The sequence below is a fragment of the Sprattus sprattus genome (assembly GCF_963457725.1).
Source record: "Sprattus sprattus genome assembly, chromosome: 8".
In the NCBI taxonomy this organism is placed as follows: domain Eukaryota; kingdom Metazoa; phylum Chordata; class Actinopteri; order Clupeiformes; family Clupeidae; genus Sprattus; species Sprattus sprattus.
Window position 1 is genome coordinate 1,750,498 of NC_137927.1, and position 19,506 is coordinate 1,770,003.

The 19,506-nt window shown below is 40.6% G+C and overlaps 1 protein-coding gene across 1 annotated transcript in view; it reads left to right on the plus strand.

The window, feature by feature from the left end:
- Window positions 1–662: 662 nt before the first annotated feature.
- The window catches only part of fbxo22 (F-box protein 22), a 76,393-nt gene continuing 57,549 nt past the window's right edge, over window positions 663–19,506 (plus strand). The window contains exon 1 of the mRNA XM_080844020.1: window positions 663–867. Within this exon, the coding sequence (XP_080700146.1) occupies window positions 761–867 (107 nt within the window). The 5' untranslated portion in view covers window positions 663–760. The remainder of the gene's footprint in view (window positions 868–19,506) is intronic.

Sequence of the window (19,506 nt, forward strand, 5' to 3'; positions counted from 1 at the left end):
CCTGTATACATAACGACATGGGGCTTATTCTGTATGGCTAGTGGGAAAAACATGACCATATGCTTTTTAAAATGAATTTGAGGATGGTACCAAAACTAGTTGCCTATAAAAACCATACCTCAAAAAGTGTCAAATTGTACTTTAAGGCCAAAAATATATTTAGGCCACAGTAAACAAAAATGCTGTGCCTTGCAAAACAATTTAACCCAAATGCTTTGTGGAAAAGGCTGTCCCCAAATCCAGGCATCCAAAGATGAGAGGCCACCACAGTCCAGCCATCACCCTGAAAGGTTCAGTGGCTAGAATTGAGGGGACGATGTAGGTGTCCACAGTATTAAGAGCCCCCCATAAAATTGGCCTCTATTAGAGCGTGAAGAAGCCATTGTTAATAAGGAGCCACATTGAAACATGGACATTGCTTAAGATGTGGGGAAAAGGTTTCTAAACATTGAATGGGGTCAAATTAACCCAAAAGATAATAGGAGAATGTTCATACAGCATCCCGCCTTCTTAAATTCGTTGTATCATCTGGTATTACAGAACCAGACCGTATCAAATGTTTGCATACTGTAGGTGGCGGTAAAGCACCAAATGGTGCCTAATCTGCCATCTTGCCGAAGAAGAAGAAAGTTAACATTTACCCGGAAATGATAATAGTCTATTGGTTGCTGGTGGGAATCTATATTCAGTTTCATGTCGTGGATATAAGCAAATCTACTGTCTAAATAGAGCACCCACCAACGCTGTCATTTAGGGAAATATGGATGTAAACGGTTCAGTTAGAAGTTACGTCCTTAGCAATGTTGCTGAAGTAGTCGAGAGGATCCTGAGCTTTGTTCCAACCAAATCACTTCTCCGGATGGCGAGGTAACGTTATTGACAGTTAAAATGTTAGGACACAAGCCAGCGTTAAGTATTGCTTAACAATATAAAGAGGTTTTCTAATTGGTAGGTTAACGGGGTGGTTGATGGGCAGTGCTGCCATCAAAACATTGTCAATAGACTGGTTGTGTAGTAGGCTACACTCTGGCAGCTGTCTTCCTTAACATTATTCAGACGCTGTATACTTCGATATCTAGATAGCGTGGCCACTGTTTGCAATCTTCGAGGAATCTTTTGAACCAGTGGTGTAGTGTAGCGACAATATGAGGCAATATGCCAGCGGAAGAGTCAAAGTCCACAATTCCTACTGGGAGGGAAAGGTATCGAGTCTCCCCCTGGTGGTAGCGGTCCTATCGCAAAATTAATGGAATTCTCCATCGAGAAGTTTTTCATATAAAATGTCTTGGTCCACATCAAAAAGTGCAATGTTTTCCATGACATGTGCTTTCAGATAAACGTTATTGATTCTGTTGATCACACTGTATTTTGAGCCACAATGCGAACTGATGAAAATGCCGAAAATTTAAATTGCTTGGCTGGCTGAATATTTTATTTATAATAACATGAAATACAAACCGCATGGTTATAACCATTTTGGGTCACGATATATGGTGGGTCAAAGACAAATAAGGATTGGCAAGATGCCAATTAAAAACTAGAAAATGCATTTCCTGAAGGAAATACCAGTGCATGAAATGCAAAAGTTAAGAAAGGAAGAAGAAAAGAAAGAAGAGTGAAAGAAGGAGCGAAACAAAGAAATAAGATAAAAAGAAGGGAAGAACGAAAGAAGAAAAGAAAGAAGAGTGAAAAAAGGAAAGAAGAGTGGACGAAGGAAAGAAGAGTGAAAGAAGGAAAGGCGAAAAGAAAGAAGAGTGAAGAAAGGAAAGAAGAGTGGAAGAAGGAAAGAAGAAAAGAAAGAAGAGTGAAAGAAGGATAGAAAAAAGAAAAGAAGAGTTGAAGAAGAAAAGAAGAAAGAAAAGAAGAGTGGAAGAAGGAAAGAAGAAAATAAAGAAAATTGATAGAAGGAAAGAAGAGTGGAAGAAGGAAAGAAGAGTGAAGAAAGGAGAGAAGAGTGGAAGAAGGAAAGAATAGTGAAAGAAGGAAAGAAGAGAAGACAGAAGAGTGAAAGAAGGAAAGAAGAAGGAAAGAAGAGTGGAAGAAGGAAAGAAAAAAGGAAAGAGTGAAAAAAGGAAAGAAAAAGTGGAAGAAGGAAAGAAGAGTGGAAGAAGGAAAGAAAAATGGAAGACGGAAAGAAGAGTGGAAGAAGGAAAGAAAAATGTGAACAAGAGTGCTCTGTATAAAGAGATAAAGAGAGTGAAAATATTGAAAAAAGGAGATCAAATAAAGTGAAGAAGAGAGATGGAGTGTGAGAGAAAGTAGAGTGAGAGGGATAGAGAGAAAAATTGAGAAAAAAAAAGAAGAGAATGGAAGGGATCTTAATGTTCCTAGTTACAGTTAAAGTGAGAGGGACAGAGAGAAGAGGTTCCTTGGATTTGGCCCAGTTGTCAGTGAAGCACAGGTGCAAGCCAGTTTAAAGAACCTATTATGATGTCATAATGGCCCAATATAAGTCAATGGGAAAATTAATATTAGTTTTTCTTTAATATCTTAAAAAGTATAACGTTTAGAAAAGTGAAAAATACATAGCATAAGTGTCCTTCACAAGACCTACGCGACAAAGTTTGAACAAAGTTTGTAAGTTAAGCGGTTTGAGTTGAATTAATCGCAGAAAAAGGTAAGAAGAACTAGAAAATGCATTTCCTGAAGGAAATACCAGTGCATGAAATGCAAAAGTTAGGAAAGGAAGAAGAAAAGAAAGAAGAGTCATGTAAACCAGCAGATACTAATTTAAAAGAAATTCCTGCATTCAAATATGTATCATGAAAGTTTGGATGAAATGGTCATATATTATCACATTAGCATTTATTTGTCACGGCAAACAATTACGCTGCACTGAACTGTAAGTAAAGTATAAAAAAGTTAAAATAACGAAACCTGTAATTATTTCTTGTGAATGAATATCATTCACGTCTTACTAAACCTAGACACGCGAAAGTGAACAACGTTAATAAGTCCTTTCTGTTTCCTCTTCTGAGCATATGCAGGTTACGTGAAAAATTATCCAAAGACCCGTATCCGAAGACCCAGTCAAAATGAACGAAACATTTCGGTTTTCTCTAGCTTCCCATGCTGAGCATGCAGATCACGTGAAAAATGATCCAAAGACTTGCATCCGGCAGATGAACTAATCATTCACCTCCCGACCGTGTCTTTGGATCAACGTTTCGTTCATCTGCCGGATACGGGTCTTTGGATCAATGATTCGTTCTTTTGCCGGATACGGGTCTTTGGATCTATGATTTGTTCTTCTGCCGGATGCGGGTCTTTGGATCAATTATTCGTTCTTTTGCCAACCGTGTCTTTGGATCTATGATTCGTTCTTCGGCCGGATACGGGTCTTTGGATCAATGATTTGTTCTTTTGCCAACCGTGTCTTTGGATCAATGATTTGTTCTTTTGCCAACCGTGTCTTTGGATCTATGATTCATTCTTCTGCCAACCGTGTCTTTGGATCTATGATTCGTTCATCTGCCGGATACGGGTCTTTGGATCCTTTTCCACGTAACCTGCATAGGCTCAGTACTGGTAGAGGAAACGGAATTGATTAGTTCTTTTTCGACCAATCAGAGAAGAGCCCGTCCTACTTTGGTTCCCGCCCACACAGTGCCAAAACTATGAACTCGAGCGAGCAGATTTCGAGCGAGCGTAAAATAAATTCGAGCAGCAGACCAAGTATGTCAGTCTCTGCGCTCGCAGTGGTTACATTTCCTCTCTCGCAGCTGCTAAAATTAAGTGCGCAGACAAAATTGACACTTGCGCAAATCTGAAAGTTGCTCGAATAGACGTTTATTGCGCGTGTGAGTTTTGGCACTAAACTGACGCCATAGGTACGCTTCAAACGACCGGACAGAAAATAACGCGAACGACTAGTCATGTTTAAAGCCTAATTGCTTTTGAAAAATGTTGGAACCTGAATAGATTTGGCTTTGGACGAAGAGCGGAGGCTAAATATTAGCAAGAACAATATTCACTAACATTACATTGATATCAGAGTGAGCCCTTGCTCTGTCGATTTCCCATTATTTCTTTTAGGATTGATTATATCTACCGTATGTGAAACAATTTAACCTCACACAAGTGGTTGTAATCACTTTGAACCCAAAACGGTGATGGTGAGCTGATTTTGAGAAATTAAACTTTGCAGCGAAAGTTGTGTTCCTGGTTGTTACTGGTCATCGAATTGCTGTGCTAGCTAAGGAAGCGTTTAATAACCTTAGCGTAAACGATTTAAATGGAAGAGTTACATTTGCATGAAATGATAGCTAGTTATCTAGCTGATGATATAGTTCGCTCGATTTAACTCATACAATTATATCTATGGAGAGAGATATGTCTCAAAATTATTCGTAAATGCAAGTACCATGATCCACAAATGTTTCACGATTTACAAATGTGTTTTGCAATCCACAAAAACAAAATTCTTACTAGTGATTTGTAAGTTGGCATTTACATAAATGTGCTATGATTTGTACACATAGATGTCCATTCGTAAATATATCGTTTGTAATTTCTTAAAATACGTAACATTTAGTGTGTGCATTTCTCATGGTCTGTCATTTGTAAATCTACAATTCGCGTGTGAAGTGTGGAATCTGCATTTGTGGATCGCCCAATACACGCGTGCAATCCTTCTTCCTGTGACGTCATTTTGAGACAAATTTTTCGGTTTTGAGACATGGCTTTCTGATCCACAAATACAAGCATTAATAAAAATGCTCGAAATGATTGTAATCCTGCAGAAAATACATTTACAGCACAGATCAGTAGAAAATATCAGTATTTATTTGATCGTTACTTGTTTTTTACTCTCATGATGACGCTCTCGCATAGAAACGTGAGCGGGGAGCCAAGCTGTTGCTTCACTGAATAGGCCTATATGCTTTCGACAGTTCCAACCTATCCGGTAGGTGGCAGTGTTGTCCTCTGCCTTGTAGTCAGGTGGCTTAACAACGCGATCGTGACCAGGGTTATAAAAGCATGAAATTTGGCACACAGTTAGCTTTTACCCTACCAAATAATATAAGAAGGGGCTCCCAAGTGAAACTGCTTGTTTTTTCGTTTTAATGAGGTTTTAAGCACATGACATCTAAGAGGCCCTGGACAAGGTCAACACAAATGTTATATCACGTTATGCACGCAGTCCTTACTTTCCTTAATGTGAGCACTTTATTGCAACTCGTTCGAACAAAATATTATGTTAAATCCAGGGCTGTATTGGAGGCTAAATCTGCGCAATCTGAGATGGCACAGCTCGTCGCTGCCTCACAGCCTCCTGTCTGTTTGAACAGGACATGCGCAAATTCATAGATTGTGATAATAAAAATGCTCGAAATGATTGTAATCCTGCAGAAAATACATTTACAGCACAGATCAGTAGAAAAATATCAGTATTTATTTGATTTTATCGTTACTTGTTTTTTACTCTCATGATGACAGATGAGGTGCTCTCGCATACAAACGTGAGCGGGGAGCCAAGCTGTTGCTTCACTGAATAGGCCTATATGCTTAATCAATACGTTATTTGAAGTCATGAAAGGCGATAACTAGATATGCGTTAGGCTACCTGTGGTACGATTTTCAAAACTGTTTTATTTTTTTGCTTAGAAATGCGCAGCCAAATAAGTAATACAACTGTTATTCATGCATTTTAGTTTTTTCTAGTTTGTTTTTTATATGTATTGGTTTAAACAAAGAAGCACAATTAAAATAAACACACAGAAATACCATGCAGGAGCTCATTGCAGTTCCTGTGGTACAATAACAACATAGCCTTCACAGCATGTTTTTTCGACATTTAGAACTGACTTGTTTTCAAATAATCTATGTTTCCATTGTATTTCGCTTACAGGCTACTCTACACCTTTCATGACTTCAGATAACGTATTAAGCATATAGGCCTATTCAGTGAAGCAACAGCTTGGCTGCCCGCTCACGTTTCTATGCGAGAGCGTCATCATGAGAGTAAAAAACAAGTAACGATAAAATCAAATACATACTGATATTTTTCTACTGATCTGTGCTGTGTAAATGTATTTTCTGCAGGATTACAATTATTTCGAGCATTTTTATTAGCCTAATGCTGTATTTGTGGATCAGAAAGCCATGTCTCAAAACCGAAAAATTTGTCTCAAAATGACGTCACAGGAAGAAGGATTGCACGTGTGTATTGGGCGATCCACAAATGCAGATTCCACACTTCACACGCGAATTGTAGATTTACAAATGACAGACCATGAGAAATGCACACACTAAATGTTACGTATTTTAAGAAATTACAAACGATATATTTACGAATGGACATCTATGTGTACAAATCACGAGTAAGAATTTAGTTTTTGTGGATTGCAAAACACATTTGTAAATCGTGAAACATTTGTGGCTCATGGTACTTGCATTTACGAATAATTTTGAGACATATCTCTCTCCATACTTGCCTATGTGTGTTAAGAATGATGATGTGAAATATGATAAAAAACCAGTAGACAATTTGCAAGCTGCCAATTGAATGGTGATTTAACAGGTTGCTGGTGCTTACACCTTTGGCTAAAACAACACGGCGACACAACTGTCTATTTTGATTGGGGTCTGGGATTTTAAAGCAAAACCAGTTCCAAACAGCAGAGGTGCCCCCTTTCTTCTTAACCAATTCATCCTCCTGCTCTTGAGCAACATACATTTTTAGGTTTTCGCTCATCCTGGATTGTTAATGTTTTCCTCAATAGTAAACCTGCCTCTTAGCTGCAGCTGCCTGCATGCTTCTGTGTTGCTAGCACTACATTTGCGCAAGTACATGCAACGTGCGCTCAAAATAGATCCACATATTAACATTCTTTTATTCGTAAGAACCAAGAAAGGTTAGATTAAAATAAAAAAAGATTTAGGTACTTAGTAGTACTATCACTCAGTTGAAATTTGCAATACAAAATGATTAATGCCAAAACAATAGCGCCATAACAATACAATTGCCTCTAGGCGCTTAACAGAGCCCAGAGCCTAAACCCCCTTAGTGCATGCACAATGGCAACAGGGGCAAGAAAAAACTCCGTTAGGCAGGAAGAAACCTTAAGCAGAACCACGGCACATAAGGGGGGGACACATCTGCTTGAGGTTGGCCGGGTGGAGATAGGAAGTGGGAAGTGGGAAGGGGGAGGGTTGTGTGGCAGAAGGGGAAAGGAAGCAACAGGGGTTGTACACAGCCAGCATTTGGTCGCTGGACATAGTATGTAGACATCCGGTGGTAAACACATGATACAGGCAAGACCAGATTACTGTACTAATAGGGTTACTGTAACAGGGGTAAGGGATGTGGGGACAGAGGAACATTTCAGTGGTGGCAATAATGTATTATATATAAATGCTAGCATAGGGTATGGGGTAGAGTAAGTGTACGGCAATGCAGTGGCGGTGGGTGCAATTAGCCGAGGGTTTCTCCAGGTAGACCAGGTGGAGAGACTACACCAGCGTCCCATGGTGGAGAGAAAGAAAAGGAAGAAAGTGAGTGGGTAGAGTTCAGCTGTCCATGTGCGCAGATGAGGAGTGGTGGGGGTGAGGAGCAATATTTCCACTTCCATCAGCGATTGGAACATGCTATAACGGAGAGAGATAATTTATGTTAGTAGACATCAAGTTCAGAAACAGATAGGAGATACATTTGGGTAGTTGATTTAACAGTAGGCAATATGGCTATTTTATCAGTGTTATTGGCAGGATGGCAAATTCACTTTCTGGTCTCTCCGTGTGTGTGCGTCTGACAGCGTGGGAAATACCTGTCCGCTAACAGTTTTCAAACTGCTGAAATCATAACTGGACTTGACTTTGTTTGTTTTTTTATTAGTCTAACGTTATCAAAATGGTCACCGCATCCGTCTTAACGGAGATCAAAGGCGAGTTAGCCTCGATCGAACAACTGATCTCAGTCCTTCTACAGAAGCAAACAGACCTTGGCGCTAGGCTTACCTCGATAGAAGAACCATGGCTACCTAGCCCCTCAACAGCGGGTGCCGCTCCGAACTCTACCACCGGCCCCTTCACCAGGTCCAAGGCGGTGGCTGGTGGTCGTCGACGCTCCTCTCCTCCCGTCCCTGCGCGCCATGGCCCGGAGTTGGAGCTTTCAAATTCCTTTACTCCTCTGGCTGATCTTCCAGCGTCTGCTACGCTGACACAGAGTGGAGGCCCTGTGCATCCAGACGACCTTAGCCCGGCGTGCCCCTCGTCTGCTCCCCTCCCTGGACATCCAACATTGGTCTCGGTGAAACGCACTGGAAGCCAAATCTACCTCCAAACGCAACAGGTCTCCAAGCGACGATTCCATAAGTCCCTACACCTCAGAGAAGCGCCCCAGGATCTCCTCATCTTCGCCGGAAGCCTCTCTGGGTGCCATGGCTGCCCCTGATGGCCACTTTCCACTCGGCGATGGTTTGTCGAGCCCTCGGTCTGCTACGTTGCCCCCATCAGTAGCTGACGCTAACGCTGTTAGCCCGGATGGCCCCGTTTGTCAACTTCAACCTCCGAGCTCAACAGGTACGACTGCTGAGTGTCCAACAGCTAAGGATAACCCTGTTAACTCCATTGAGGCTAGCTCTGACAGCATTGCGTGCAGTGGCGGTGCGTCAATACATGGCGCTGGGGCGCCGCCCACCCTACAATTTTGAGTTGAAAAAAAAAATTAAAAAATGACATGTCAAAAAACATTATATATCCAATAATTTAATAAGAAATGTACTGTTTTAAAGCATTAAATGTGTGCCGGAGACCGTAAGCCCCTGTCAAAAACCACTTAAATGTGACCAGATATAATATATTGCCATTCGTTATCACTGAGAGAGAAGCCACTCCTCCCTGTGGGCGCCGGCCAAGTGGAAGTCTATGGAAGCCAAAAAAAGGGGCAGGAACATTTGAGCAAGGACAGCTTCTCATTGGCAGATGACAGTTCGAGCCATGGGCGCACTTCACTTGCGCCCCCAGCCAATGAAAGGGTTTCTTATATATCATGCTGACAGGACCGTCCAATCAGAGACCTTTTGTGATTGCATCACATCAGATTTAAATATCACATGTACGTAAGAATCATAGCCATAGTATTAATAGTATTAATATACCCAGATCTAATAGTATGGGTCCAGCTGATCCGTGCCCTCCCTCTCATGTTAATACAGATAAAGGGAACTCCACTGACCCTCAACCCTGTATTATTGACTTGGGCAACTCTAGTTCTTCTCCCTGCCTACAGATGGCACTTTTTAATGTTAGATCGCTCTCCAAAAAGACATTTATTATTGATGACATTATCACATCCCACAAGCTGAACTGTATCCTTCTCACAGAAACATGGCTGGATGACTCAGGCAACTATGAACTTCTTGAAGCATCACCATCTGACTTTTCTTTTTCACATTGTTTTCGCTCCAATCAGAAATTTGGAGGCGTGGCAGCTCTTTTTTCCAATGTGCTACCCTGTAAGGATGTTTCTCTTGGTACTTACTCCACCTTTGAATACCTTGCCATTGCAATGAAGCCGCCGAACTCCTGTCTAATGGTCACAATTTACCACCCACCGCAAAACAGAGTAGTTTCATCTCTGAGTTCGTCGAGTTTCTTTCCAATATTGTGACCAGTGTTGGGGGTAACGCGTTAGAAGTTACGCGTTAGAGTACTCTTATTCGTTTTTTTTCAGTAACGAGTAACCTAACGCGTTAGTTTTGCGAATTCAGTAATCAGTAACTCGTTAATTTCCAAAATAAGCACTCGTTACTCCGTTAATTTCCCTCGATAAGGAAAGTAAAGTCCCGGGTTTTCTGCATTTAGTCAGATGCTGCTGCTTGCGTTTGTGACTGCCCTGCTCCTTGCATCTGTCTCTCTCTCTCTCGGTGTGTGGGTGTGTGTGTGTGTGCGCGCGCACCTGTGTGTCCTGGAGTTACGCGCATTATTTTGAATTACAGAACGAAAAGGACAAGAACATAGTGGTAAAATGCAATCTGTGGTGATGAATAGGCTAAAGGTAGCCTACGTGATTATTATGAATGTAGGGCTAGCCTAGGGTCACACGAACATTTTCAGTTCTTCAATGTTTTTTTAGTGCCATGCACTGTTCTTTTGTGCAACGCATACGGTAGTAGCCTACATCGTGTTGTTAAGATAAAAAGAAGGAGGAACATTTGACAGTAGGTTTTTTGTTTGTTTTTACTAGGCTACAATTTGACAGGACTATTGTATTTTTGCCAGAGTTAAATTTCCAATTCTAAAAGGTTGCGTGCCTACCTGTTAAGCACTTTGTTAGGCGCCTGCACTTGTAAAGTGGATAAGCTATGTGTGACGCACTGTTCTTTTGTGCGCAGCCAATACGGTAAGCTACATTCTGTTAAAATAACTGCCTCTTACCGGAGTATGTTATTCATGGAAGCTGTTCTAATTATCAAAGGATGAATGCCTGTTAAATAAAACGTGCAATATGATGACTGTCTTTCCTGTCATTATGCTATAGGTTCATGATTGATTCATAAACAGTCAGCACTGTTGGTGCATCTAAAGGAGGATGTGTGTTGCAAGTTCATGTAGCAGCTTGCTAGCTAGCTGCCGTGAGGTATTGCTACAGTTATGGCAACTAGTAAGCATATATCAGTAGTAGCTAGTCAACTCCCATCATGAACTGCATTGTCAGTCGTTTGATCTACGTGGGGAAATATAGAAAACCCATTGCCAAGTAAACAGAACATTAACTTAAGCTTGTGTGTTGTTGCGCTAGGCGGACACGCACGCACCCCAAACGCATTTTAATTGTTGGTAACGCACGAGTACTCTAACGCGTTTCATTTATTTATAGGTAACGTAGTAACGTAACGAATTACTTTTAATTGATAATAACATAGTAACGTAACAGATTACTTTCAAAAGTAACGATACCCAACACTGATTGTGACAAACTCGATTTGTATTCTCATTTGTGGTGATTTTAATATTCACATTGATAACACAACAGACTGTTACGCTATGCAATTCACTGATCAGTTGTCAATGTTTGAACTTACACAACACATTTCTGTACCGACTCACAATCATGGTCACACTTTAGACCTTGTTATTTCAAAAGGCTTAGACATCTCCATAACTGGTACCCTAGATGCTGGGATCTCTGATCATCTTTGTATCTTCTTCAATGTGGCCTGGCCTACTAAACTTACATCTGGCCAAAAAACTATTTTTAGGCGTAACATTGGGGAAGACACTCCAAAGGATTTTATTACTGCTTATTTGAGTGCTGCTGGGTCACATTACGACCCGAGTCAGGTATCTGTTGCAAACCCAACTCTGAATTTCTCTTGTTTTTCCTCAGACTGTGATGAATTAGTCAAGTGTTTTAATGTTTCTGTTACACAAATTATGGATACCATTGCACCATTACAACTAGTCTATCTCAAAAAAACAGAAGTCACCCTGGAGGACTTCTAAGAGTATAAACACTTCCAAAAGAACCTGCCGCAGATATGAACGGAAATGGCGCAAGACAAAATCACAGGTTGACCTTATGAACTACAAGTCATCTGCTTTTATACAATTGCGAAATTAAAAAAGCTCGGCGGCAGTATTTCGCCCAGATTATAGATGATAGTTCTAATAACTCTAAAATACTTTTTACATTGACAGACTCATAAATCCTCCACGTTTTATACCCTCTGAGCTCCACACTGAAGAAAAGTGCAATCAGTTTGCTTCTTTTTTTAGTGAAAAAAATCGCAACTATTAGGATCACATCATCCTTCATAAATGGCCTTAATCTTCAACCTCTTAGCCAACCTCTACCTGGTAGTACGGTAACTCTCCCCCAGTTCACTCCAATCAATCTGAGTGAGCTGGGAGAAGTAGTCAGTAAATTAGGTTCAGCTACTTGCTCCCTCGACCCTGTACCTACAAAGCTACTCAAACAAGTCTTCAGCTACTTGGCTGCTGACATACTTGAAATTGTTAATACCTCCCTACTATCCGGAATTTTCCCTGCCTCCCTCAAACATGCCATTGATGGACCACGACTTAAAAACCTATTCTTGACCCTTTGGCTTGTAAGAGTTACAGGCACATCTCTAACTTGCCTTTCCTTGGCAAAATCCTAGAGAAGGTTGTTTATAATCACCTTTGCTCCTACTTATCCGAAAACTCCATATTTGATGCCTTTCAATCCGGTTTTCGCGTAGACCACAGCACAGAAACTGCTCTAGTCTGAGTTGTGAACGACCTTAAAATTGCTACTGACAATCACAAAATGTCAATTCTTGTTCTGCTTGATCTAAGTGCTGCATTCGACACAGTCGATCATGCCATACTTCTTCAATGCCTTCAGCATTCAGTTGGTCTTCAGGGTACCGCTCTTGATTGGATCTCATCCTATTTAACCGGGAGATCTTTTTATGTTTCTATCAACAGCCTCTCCTCTGATGTACTGCCCATCTTATATGGAGTACCTCAAGGGTCAATTATTGGTCTTTTGCTTTTTAACTTGTACATGTTACCACTTGGGTCTATCATTCGTCAACACAACATTTCCTACCATTCATATGCTGATGATACCCAACTTCATATATCTGTCTCCTCTGACGACCCCAGTCCTGTGAATGAGCTCACTTGCTGTATCACCGACATTCGGCCCAACATTTTTTAATGTTAAATGATGACAAGACAGAGATTCTGGTTGTAGGCTCTAAGGCTCTGAGACAGCATTTTCACCCAATTCTGACCTCCCTCTTGGTTAAACCATGTGAGGATGTTAAAAACCTCGGAGTGACTCTTGATGCTGATCTCAATTTTAAAAAGCACATATCTAACGTCACAAAGACAGCCTTTTACCACCTCAGAAATATTTCCAAAATCCGTGGCCTCCTCTCTTTACAGGACTCTGAAAAACTACTACACGCATTCATCTCCAGCCGTTTAGACTACTGCAACGCAATCTATGCTGGTCTAACAAAACAGACATTAAACAAACTCCAACTCATTCAAAATACAGCTGCTAGGATTCTCACCAGATCATCTAAATTTAATCATATCACCCCTATTCTTAAGTCACTTCACTGGCTCCCAGTAAAACAAAGAATTGAGTTCAAGATACTCCTTCTCGTTTTTAAATCATTAAACGGCCTCGCCCCACCCTATATTTCAGAAATGATTTCATTTTATGATCCAAACTGTAATTTAAGGTCCTCCTGTAAATATCTACTCACAACCCCCAGAATTAATACTAATGTAGCACATGGTGCTTTAAGCTACTGTGCCCCAATTTTATGGAATAGCCTACCGCTGGAATTAAGGTTGTCACCATCAATGCCCTCTTTTAAAAAGGGGCTTAAAACACTTTTGTTTTCTTTAGCTTTTAATTCATGAGTACAGGTTTTTCGCTTTTAAAACACTACATTGCATTATTACTATTAACTGTATTTATTTTTCTTTCACACTTTTTGTTCTTTTCTTTTGATATGTGTGTTTGTTTGTTTTAGATTATTTTATGACTCTCTCCAGTATGTTTTGTTTGTTTTTAGACTTGTTAAGTGTGTTTGTTTATTTTAGATAATTCTATCCAAAGCACATTGTGTCTATGTATGCCATATGAAATGTGCTATACAAATAAACTTGACTTGACTTATTATAGGCATAAGCAATATGATATGGAAGGAGAGAGAGAGAAAGAGAAGATACAGTGCCCTCCGCAATTATTAGCACCCTAAGTGAATGTGACCAAAACAGGCTATGAAAAAATATTTGTTTGCTGTTTATCCTCTTGGTCTTTCACTCAAAATATTTACAAAAATCTTACCTTTTCATTGAAATAAAATTATTGAAAGAAAACATTTGTTTTTTCATTAAATAAATACTATTCTCCTAAACAGGTGTGCCACAATTATTGGCACCCCTTAATTTAATGTTTTGAGCAGCCTCCCTTTGCCAACATAACAGCTCCAAGTCTTCTCCTATAATGAGTGATGAGGTTGGTGAACACATGGCACAGACCTGAGACCATTCGTACAGTATCTCTGCAGATCCTTCAGATTCTGAGGTCAACACATTTGCAGATTCGGCTTCAGCTCTTTCCACAGATTTTCTATGGGGTTTAGGTCTGGGGACTGTGATGGCCATGGCAAAACCTTTATTCTGCTGTCGGTGAACCATTTTAATGTTGATTTTGAGGTGTGCTTCGGATCATTGTCCTGCTGGGAGGTCCGACCACGGCCCATTTTAAGCTTCCTAGAGGGGGGCTGTTAGGTTTTTATTTAATATCTACGGGTATTTGATGGAGAATATGATACCATGTATCCTAACTAGATGTCCAGGGCCTTTGGAAGAAAAACAGCCCCACAACATGAGAGATCCGCCTCCATACTTCAAAGTGGGTATGGGGTGCTCTTCTGTATGGCTATCTTTCTGTTTACGCCAAACCCACCTTTGATGTTTGTTGCCAAGAAGCCTTATTTTGGTCTCATCTGACCATATAACTCTAATATAAAAGACTGACTTACATTTGGCAAACTGTAGGCACTTTATTTTGTTGTTGATTGACAGCAGAGGCTTTTTTCTGATAACCCTCAAAAACAACTGATGTACAGTACTGTGCAAAAGTTTTAGGCAGGTGTGAAACAATGCTATGAACTAAGAATGCTTTGAAAAATGTAAACAATAAATGTTTATTTTTTATCCATTTACATGGTAAGACTGAGCACAGCAACAAGACACAACGTAGTTATACTGCATCAGCAGGGTCTCTCCCAGACAAAGATTTCAAAGCAGACAGGGGTTTCAAAATGTGCAGTTCAAGCTCTTCTGAAGAAGACGTTGAGGATCGTAGACGCAGTGGTCAGCCAAGGAAACTTAATGCATCTGATGAAAAACCCATCAAGCTTATTTACCTTTGAAATCGGAAGATTTCAAGCAGTGGCATCAGCTCAGAACTGGCAGAAACCAGTGGTACCCAGGTACAGACATTTACTGTCCGGGGAAGTCTGGCCAGAAGTGGTCTTCATGGAAGAGTTGCAGCCAAAAAGCTCTACCCCGACAAGGAAACAAGGCCAAGTGACTGAACTAAGCACGAAAACATAGAAACTGGGGTGCTGAAACATGGCAGAAGGTGCTCTGGACTGATGAGTCAAAATTAGAAATATTTGGCTGTAGAAGAAGACAGTTTGTTCGCCGAAGGGCTGGAGAGAGGTACAATAATGAGAGTCTGCAGGCAACAGTGAAGCATGGTAGAGGTTCCTTTCCAGTTTGGGGCTGCATTTCTGCAAGTGGAGTTGGAAATTTGGTCAGGATGAATGGAGACTTCAATGCTGAGAAATACAGGCAGATACTAATCCATCATGCAATACCATCAGGGAGGCGTATGATTGGCACTGTCAAGCTAAAAAGGCACCGGATGCCTAAAAGAGCCCGGGTGATGTAATGTTGACTTTCGAACGACTCTTGAGTGACAGTTGCTATGCCAACGCCAATACGTCAGCCTAACGCGATTTACCTCAGAGCATCTTGCATTGTACTTTGCTACCTGAGACCAGCTTGCTTGTATTTGACCTACAATAAACCAACCAAAACAACCATGTGCTTGATGTTTGACTTTGGTAGGAAAGTGGTTGATTCGCTAGTTGGTTATAGTATCAAAGTAAGCACATTTCATTAGCTAGCCCGTGCTAGTGTAATGAGCTATCTTGTTAGCTTGAAGCTATTCATCTGTTGTTGTGCTTCAATTAAGAAAGTCCTTAATGTGTTGTGATTTTAAGACATATCTGACGGCACCCACAATTAAATTTGAACAAAACAGGGCATTGTTTGCACAACATTTTACTAAAGAACAACGGGGGCTTGCTAGCTTTGACATGCTAGCGGACATTGCTAACTTACAGGTTACCAGCAGGCAGGTGTAGCTAAAACTTTTTATTCGCTTAATATTGTGCCTAAACGGATACTATGTACCCCGACACTTTTTGGCTATCAGTCAGAGAGTCTCAAGAGTAGTTCGAAAGCCATCAGCTACGTTTTAGTCGCTTAATATTGTCGCACAAAAGGAGGAATTGCTATTAGCAATATAGATGCTAGCGCGCGAAACCTGTTGATGTGTGCTTACTTACAAAAGACCGGCAGCCAATATTAAGCGTGTAAAAAGTACCTGATGGCTTTCGAACAACTCTTGAGACTCTCTGACTGATAGCTAAAAAGTGTCCGGGTACGTAGTGTCCGTTAAGGCACAATATTAAGCGACTAAAAAGTAGCTGATGGCTTTCAGAACGACTCTGAGACTTAAAGCTAATAAGCGCCCGGCCTACGTGGTGACCGGATTACGTAATGCTAACGTTGGCATAGAAACTGTCACTCAAGAGGCGTTCGAAAGTCAACATTACGTCACCCGGGCTCTTTTTGGCATCCGGTGCCTTTTTAGCTTGACAGCACCAAATGTATTCTGCAGCAGGAACATAACCCCAAACATACAGCCAATGTCATTAACAACTATCTTCAGCTTAAAGAAGAACAGAAAGTCCTGCAAGTGATGGTATGACCCCCACAGAGCCCTGATCTCTACATCATCGAGTCTGTCTGGGTTTACATGAAGAGACAGCAGAATTTTAGGAAGCCTACATCCACAGAAGATCTGTGGTTAGTTCTCCAAGATGTTTGGAACAATTTACCAGCCGAGTTCCTTCACAAACTGTGCGCAAGTGTATCTGGAAAATTGATGCTATTTTGAAGGCAAAGGGTGGTCACACCAAATTTTGATTTAATTTAGAATTTTCTTCTGTTCCTTCACTGCATTTTGTTAATTTATGAAGAATTGATGAAAATAAACTGTTAAAGGGATAGTTCGGTTTTTAAGACATGAATATGTATGGCTTCCCCGTCACCAGTGTCATGCAATCATGCATCACTTACCCCCGACAGCATCCTGTGAGCAGAGTTCTCGTACAGTTTTGGTCAAACCGAAAGTAGTCCGGCAGGTTTGCCAGACCCAGCAAAATAAAAAGTTTCTCTTCCCGAAACATTATGTGTTCAAAAGAGTGATATATTTGCATCCCAAAAACATTGTAGTGGAAAAAGTCACACCTCGTTATCACTTGGCCCTATTTTCAATACGCTCGATACTGCAGAGTCTACGGCAGATACTACTAGAGTCTACCGGGTTTTGATTCGCGAAAGTTGATTCGCGAAAGTTTGATTCACCAAAGTTGCCTGAGAGAAACGTCTATCACAGAAAAACGATGCTTTATGTCAATTTTATCAAATGTTGTCTCAGTTTTCATCGTTTTCCTGTGATGGACGTTTCTCTCAGGCAACTTTGGCAAATCAAACTTTCGCGAATCAACTTTCGCGAATCAAAACTCGGTTGCAAACTCAAATGATTCAATAGTCAAAATGCATCGATAGGCCTAATCGTTTTAAAACGATTATCAATCCATTTCGACTTTTAAAACATTCGAGTTTGCTACTCAGAGTCTTTGCTACACTTCCTACTTTGTGTTTGATAATTAAAGAAAATCAACAGATGAATTACCTTCTCTATTTTTTATGAGAGAAAAAGCTTTTCCTTGTCACAATTTTGACTTTCTATGAACAATCCAATAATCGATGCAGCTTGAATTTCAACATAAAATAGATGTGTAAAAAAATTATTATTATTATTATTTTTTTTAAATTACAAAATCGATTATGAACTTTTCTGAATCGAGACAGAATCGTTTTAGAGAGAATAATCAATTTTCCCCCCCACCCCTAAAGGACACTAACCGTTTCTTTTTTAATTTCTTCTTCCTGAGTAACCTAAGACAGCCTCTGTTGTAGGGCTGGGCGATAAAACGATAAAAATAATTATCGAAGTAATGACTTCCCTCAATAAAGCTATCGTAACATTAATTCATTTTCAATAATATCGATAATGTCGATAGAGAATGATTAGGAACAGCAGTGCATTTAATTTCTGTGATGCAGCAGGAAGTTGCGGAGAAATGGTATACGCCTACTAAAATACACAGAGTACCTTGTGTGGAGTAGCATGAACCACGGAAAATGAGTCTTGTCGATAGCCATGGCCTCGCATCTTCCCCCTCGGAGAATGAAGAAATAGTTGATAAAAAAGGTGCCTCTTCCTCAGTCATTTGGAAGTGGTTTGGCTTTCTAAAAAATGACAAAGAGCAGAGCGATATGTGATGCAAATTGTGTCGTAAACAGGTGGCTACCAAGACTGGTAACATGACCAACCTTTTCTTACACTTGAAACAAAGTCACGCCATGGAACACGCAGAAAGCTTGAGGTTGCGCCAAGGTGTTCAAATCTGTCGTTGTCCGCCCGAAGCAGTCAACTATGTCAGCGTTCGTGCCCTAGGAGCAAACATCCAAAATGCTATTATGTATTGCATTGCTAAGGACATGCAGCCAATTAGCACCGTTGGAAAAACAAGGTTTTAAAAAGCTTATCAAGTTACTTGACCCCAGGTACGTGCTCCCTGGCCGCACATATTTCTCCCACACCGCGTTGCCTAAAATGCCTTTCACATTGTTTTGTGAATGTTTAACATGTTATTAAAATTGTGATCAATATTAAACCTAGAGACCATAGACATGGTCTTTGTCGTAACTACCTCAACATAAGCTGTCATTCGCTAGACGTTCTAATGCAGATTGATATGCACTTTATTTATTTGTATTTTGTATATCTTGTTCATAACTTGTAAGAGCTTATATAGTTCTAAAAAAGAAATGTTGAGAGTTTACAATACAAAAGAAACATTGAAACCTTTGGTTTGTACAGGCGTTCTTGTCTGAAGCAAATATGCACCTTTGAAACAGACTTAATTTATATCGTCTTATATCGTTATCGAATGAAATATCTATCGTGATATTTTTTTACGCATATCGCCCAGCCCTACTCTGTTGTGCCTTTTTCAGCAGTGCAGTGGTGTTTCTTGTCCAGGAAAGGTCCTCATCTATGTGAGTGCCCAGGAAGCTGAAGTCTGATACTCTCTCCCCATTGATGGCAATAGGCTGATTGTCGAGGATTTCAGGCTGGGTGGAATCAAGCACTGGGATAGGGACTGGTTGAATATGTTGGTGGACACACCAGCCAGTTGGTCTGCACAGTCCCTCAGCACCCTCCCAGTCACACCGTCTGGTCCAGCAGCTTTTGTCGACACAGTGTTTGATGTAGCACAGAACAGTTTAGATGTACAATTCCAGGTCCTGGTGCTTGAGTGTGTGAAGCCAGGTTTCAGTTATTATCATCACACAGCAATTCCGGATGAGATGATTTGTTGTGATCTGTAGCGCCAACTCCAACACATTTTGTGGGTGATTGATATTGTGTTGGTGAGATAGATGCTCAGAAGCAGTGGTTTGTGTGGTTGCTGTCGTAGCCTCGTAAACAGGCCTGCCCTCCATCCTTTTGCCTCCTCTTCCTTGTCCTAGGTCTGCTTCACTTGCTGGGTCCGACAACAATCCATGTAGTTCTTGCTATGTCCTCTGGTCCACTGGAATGTCCTTGTTACAGAT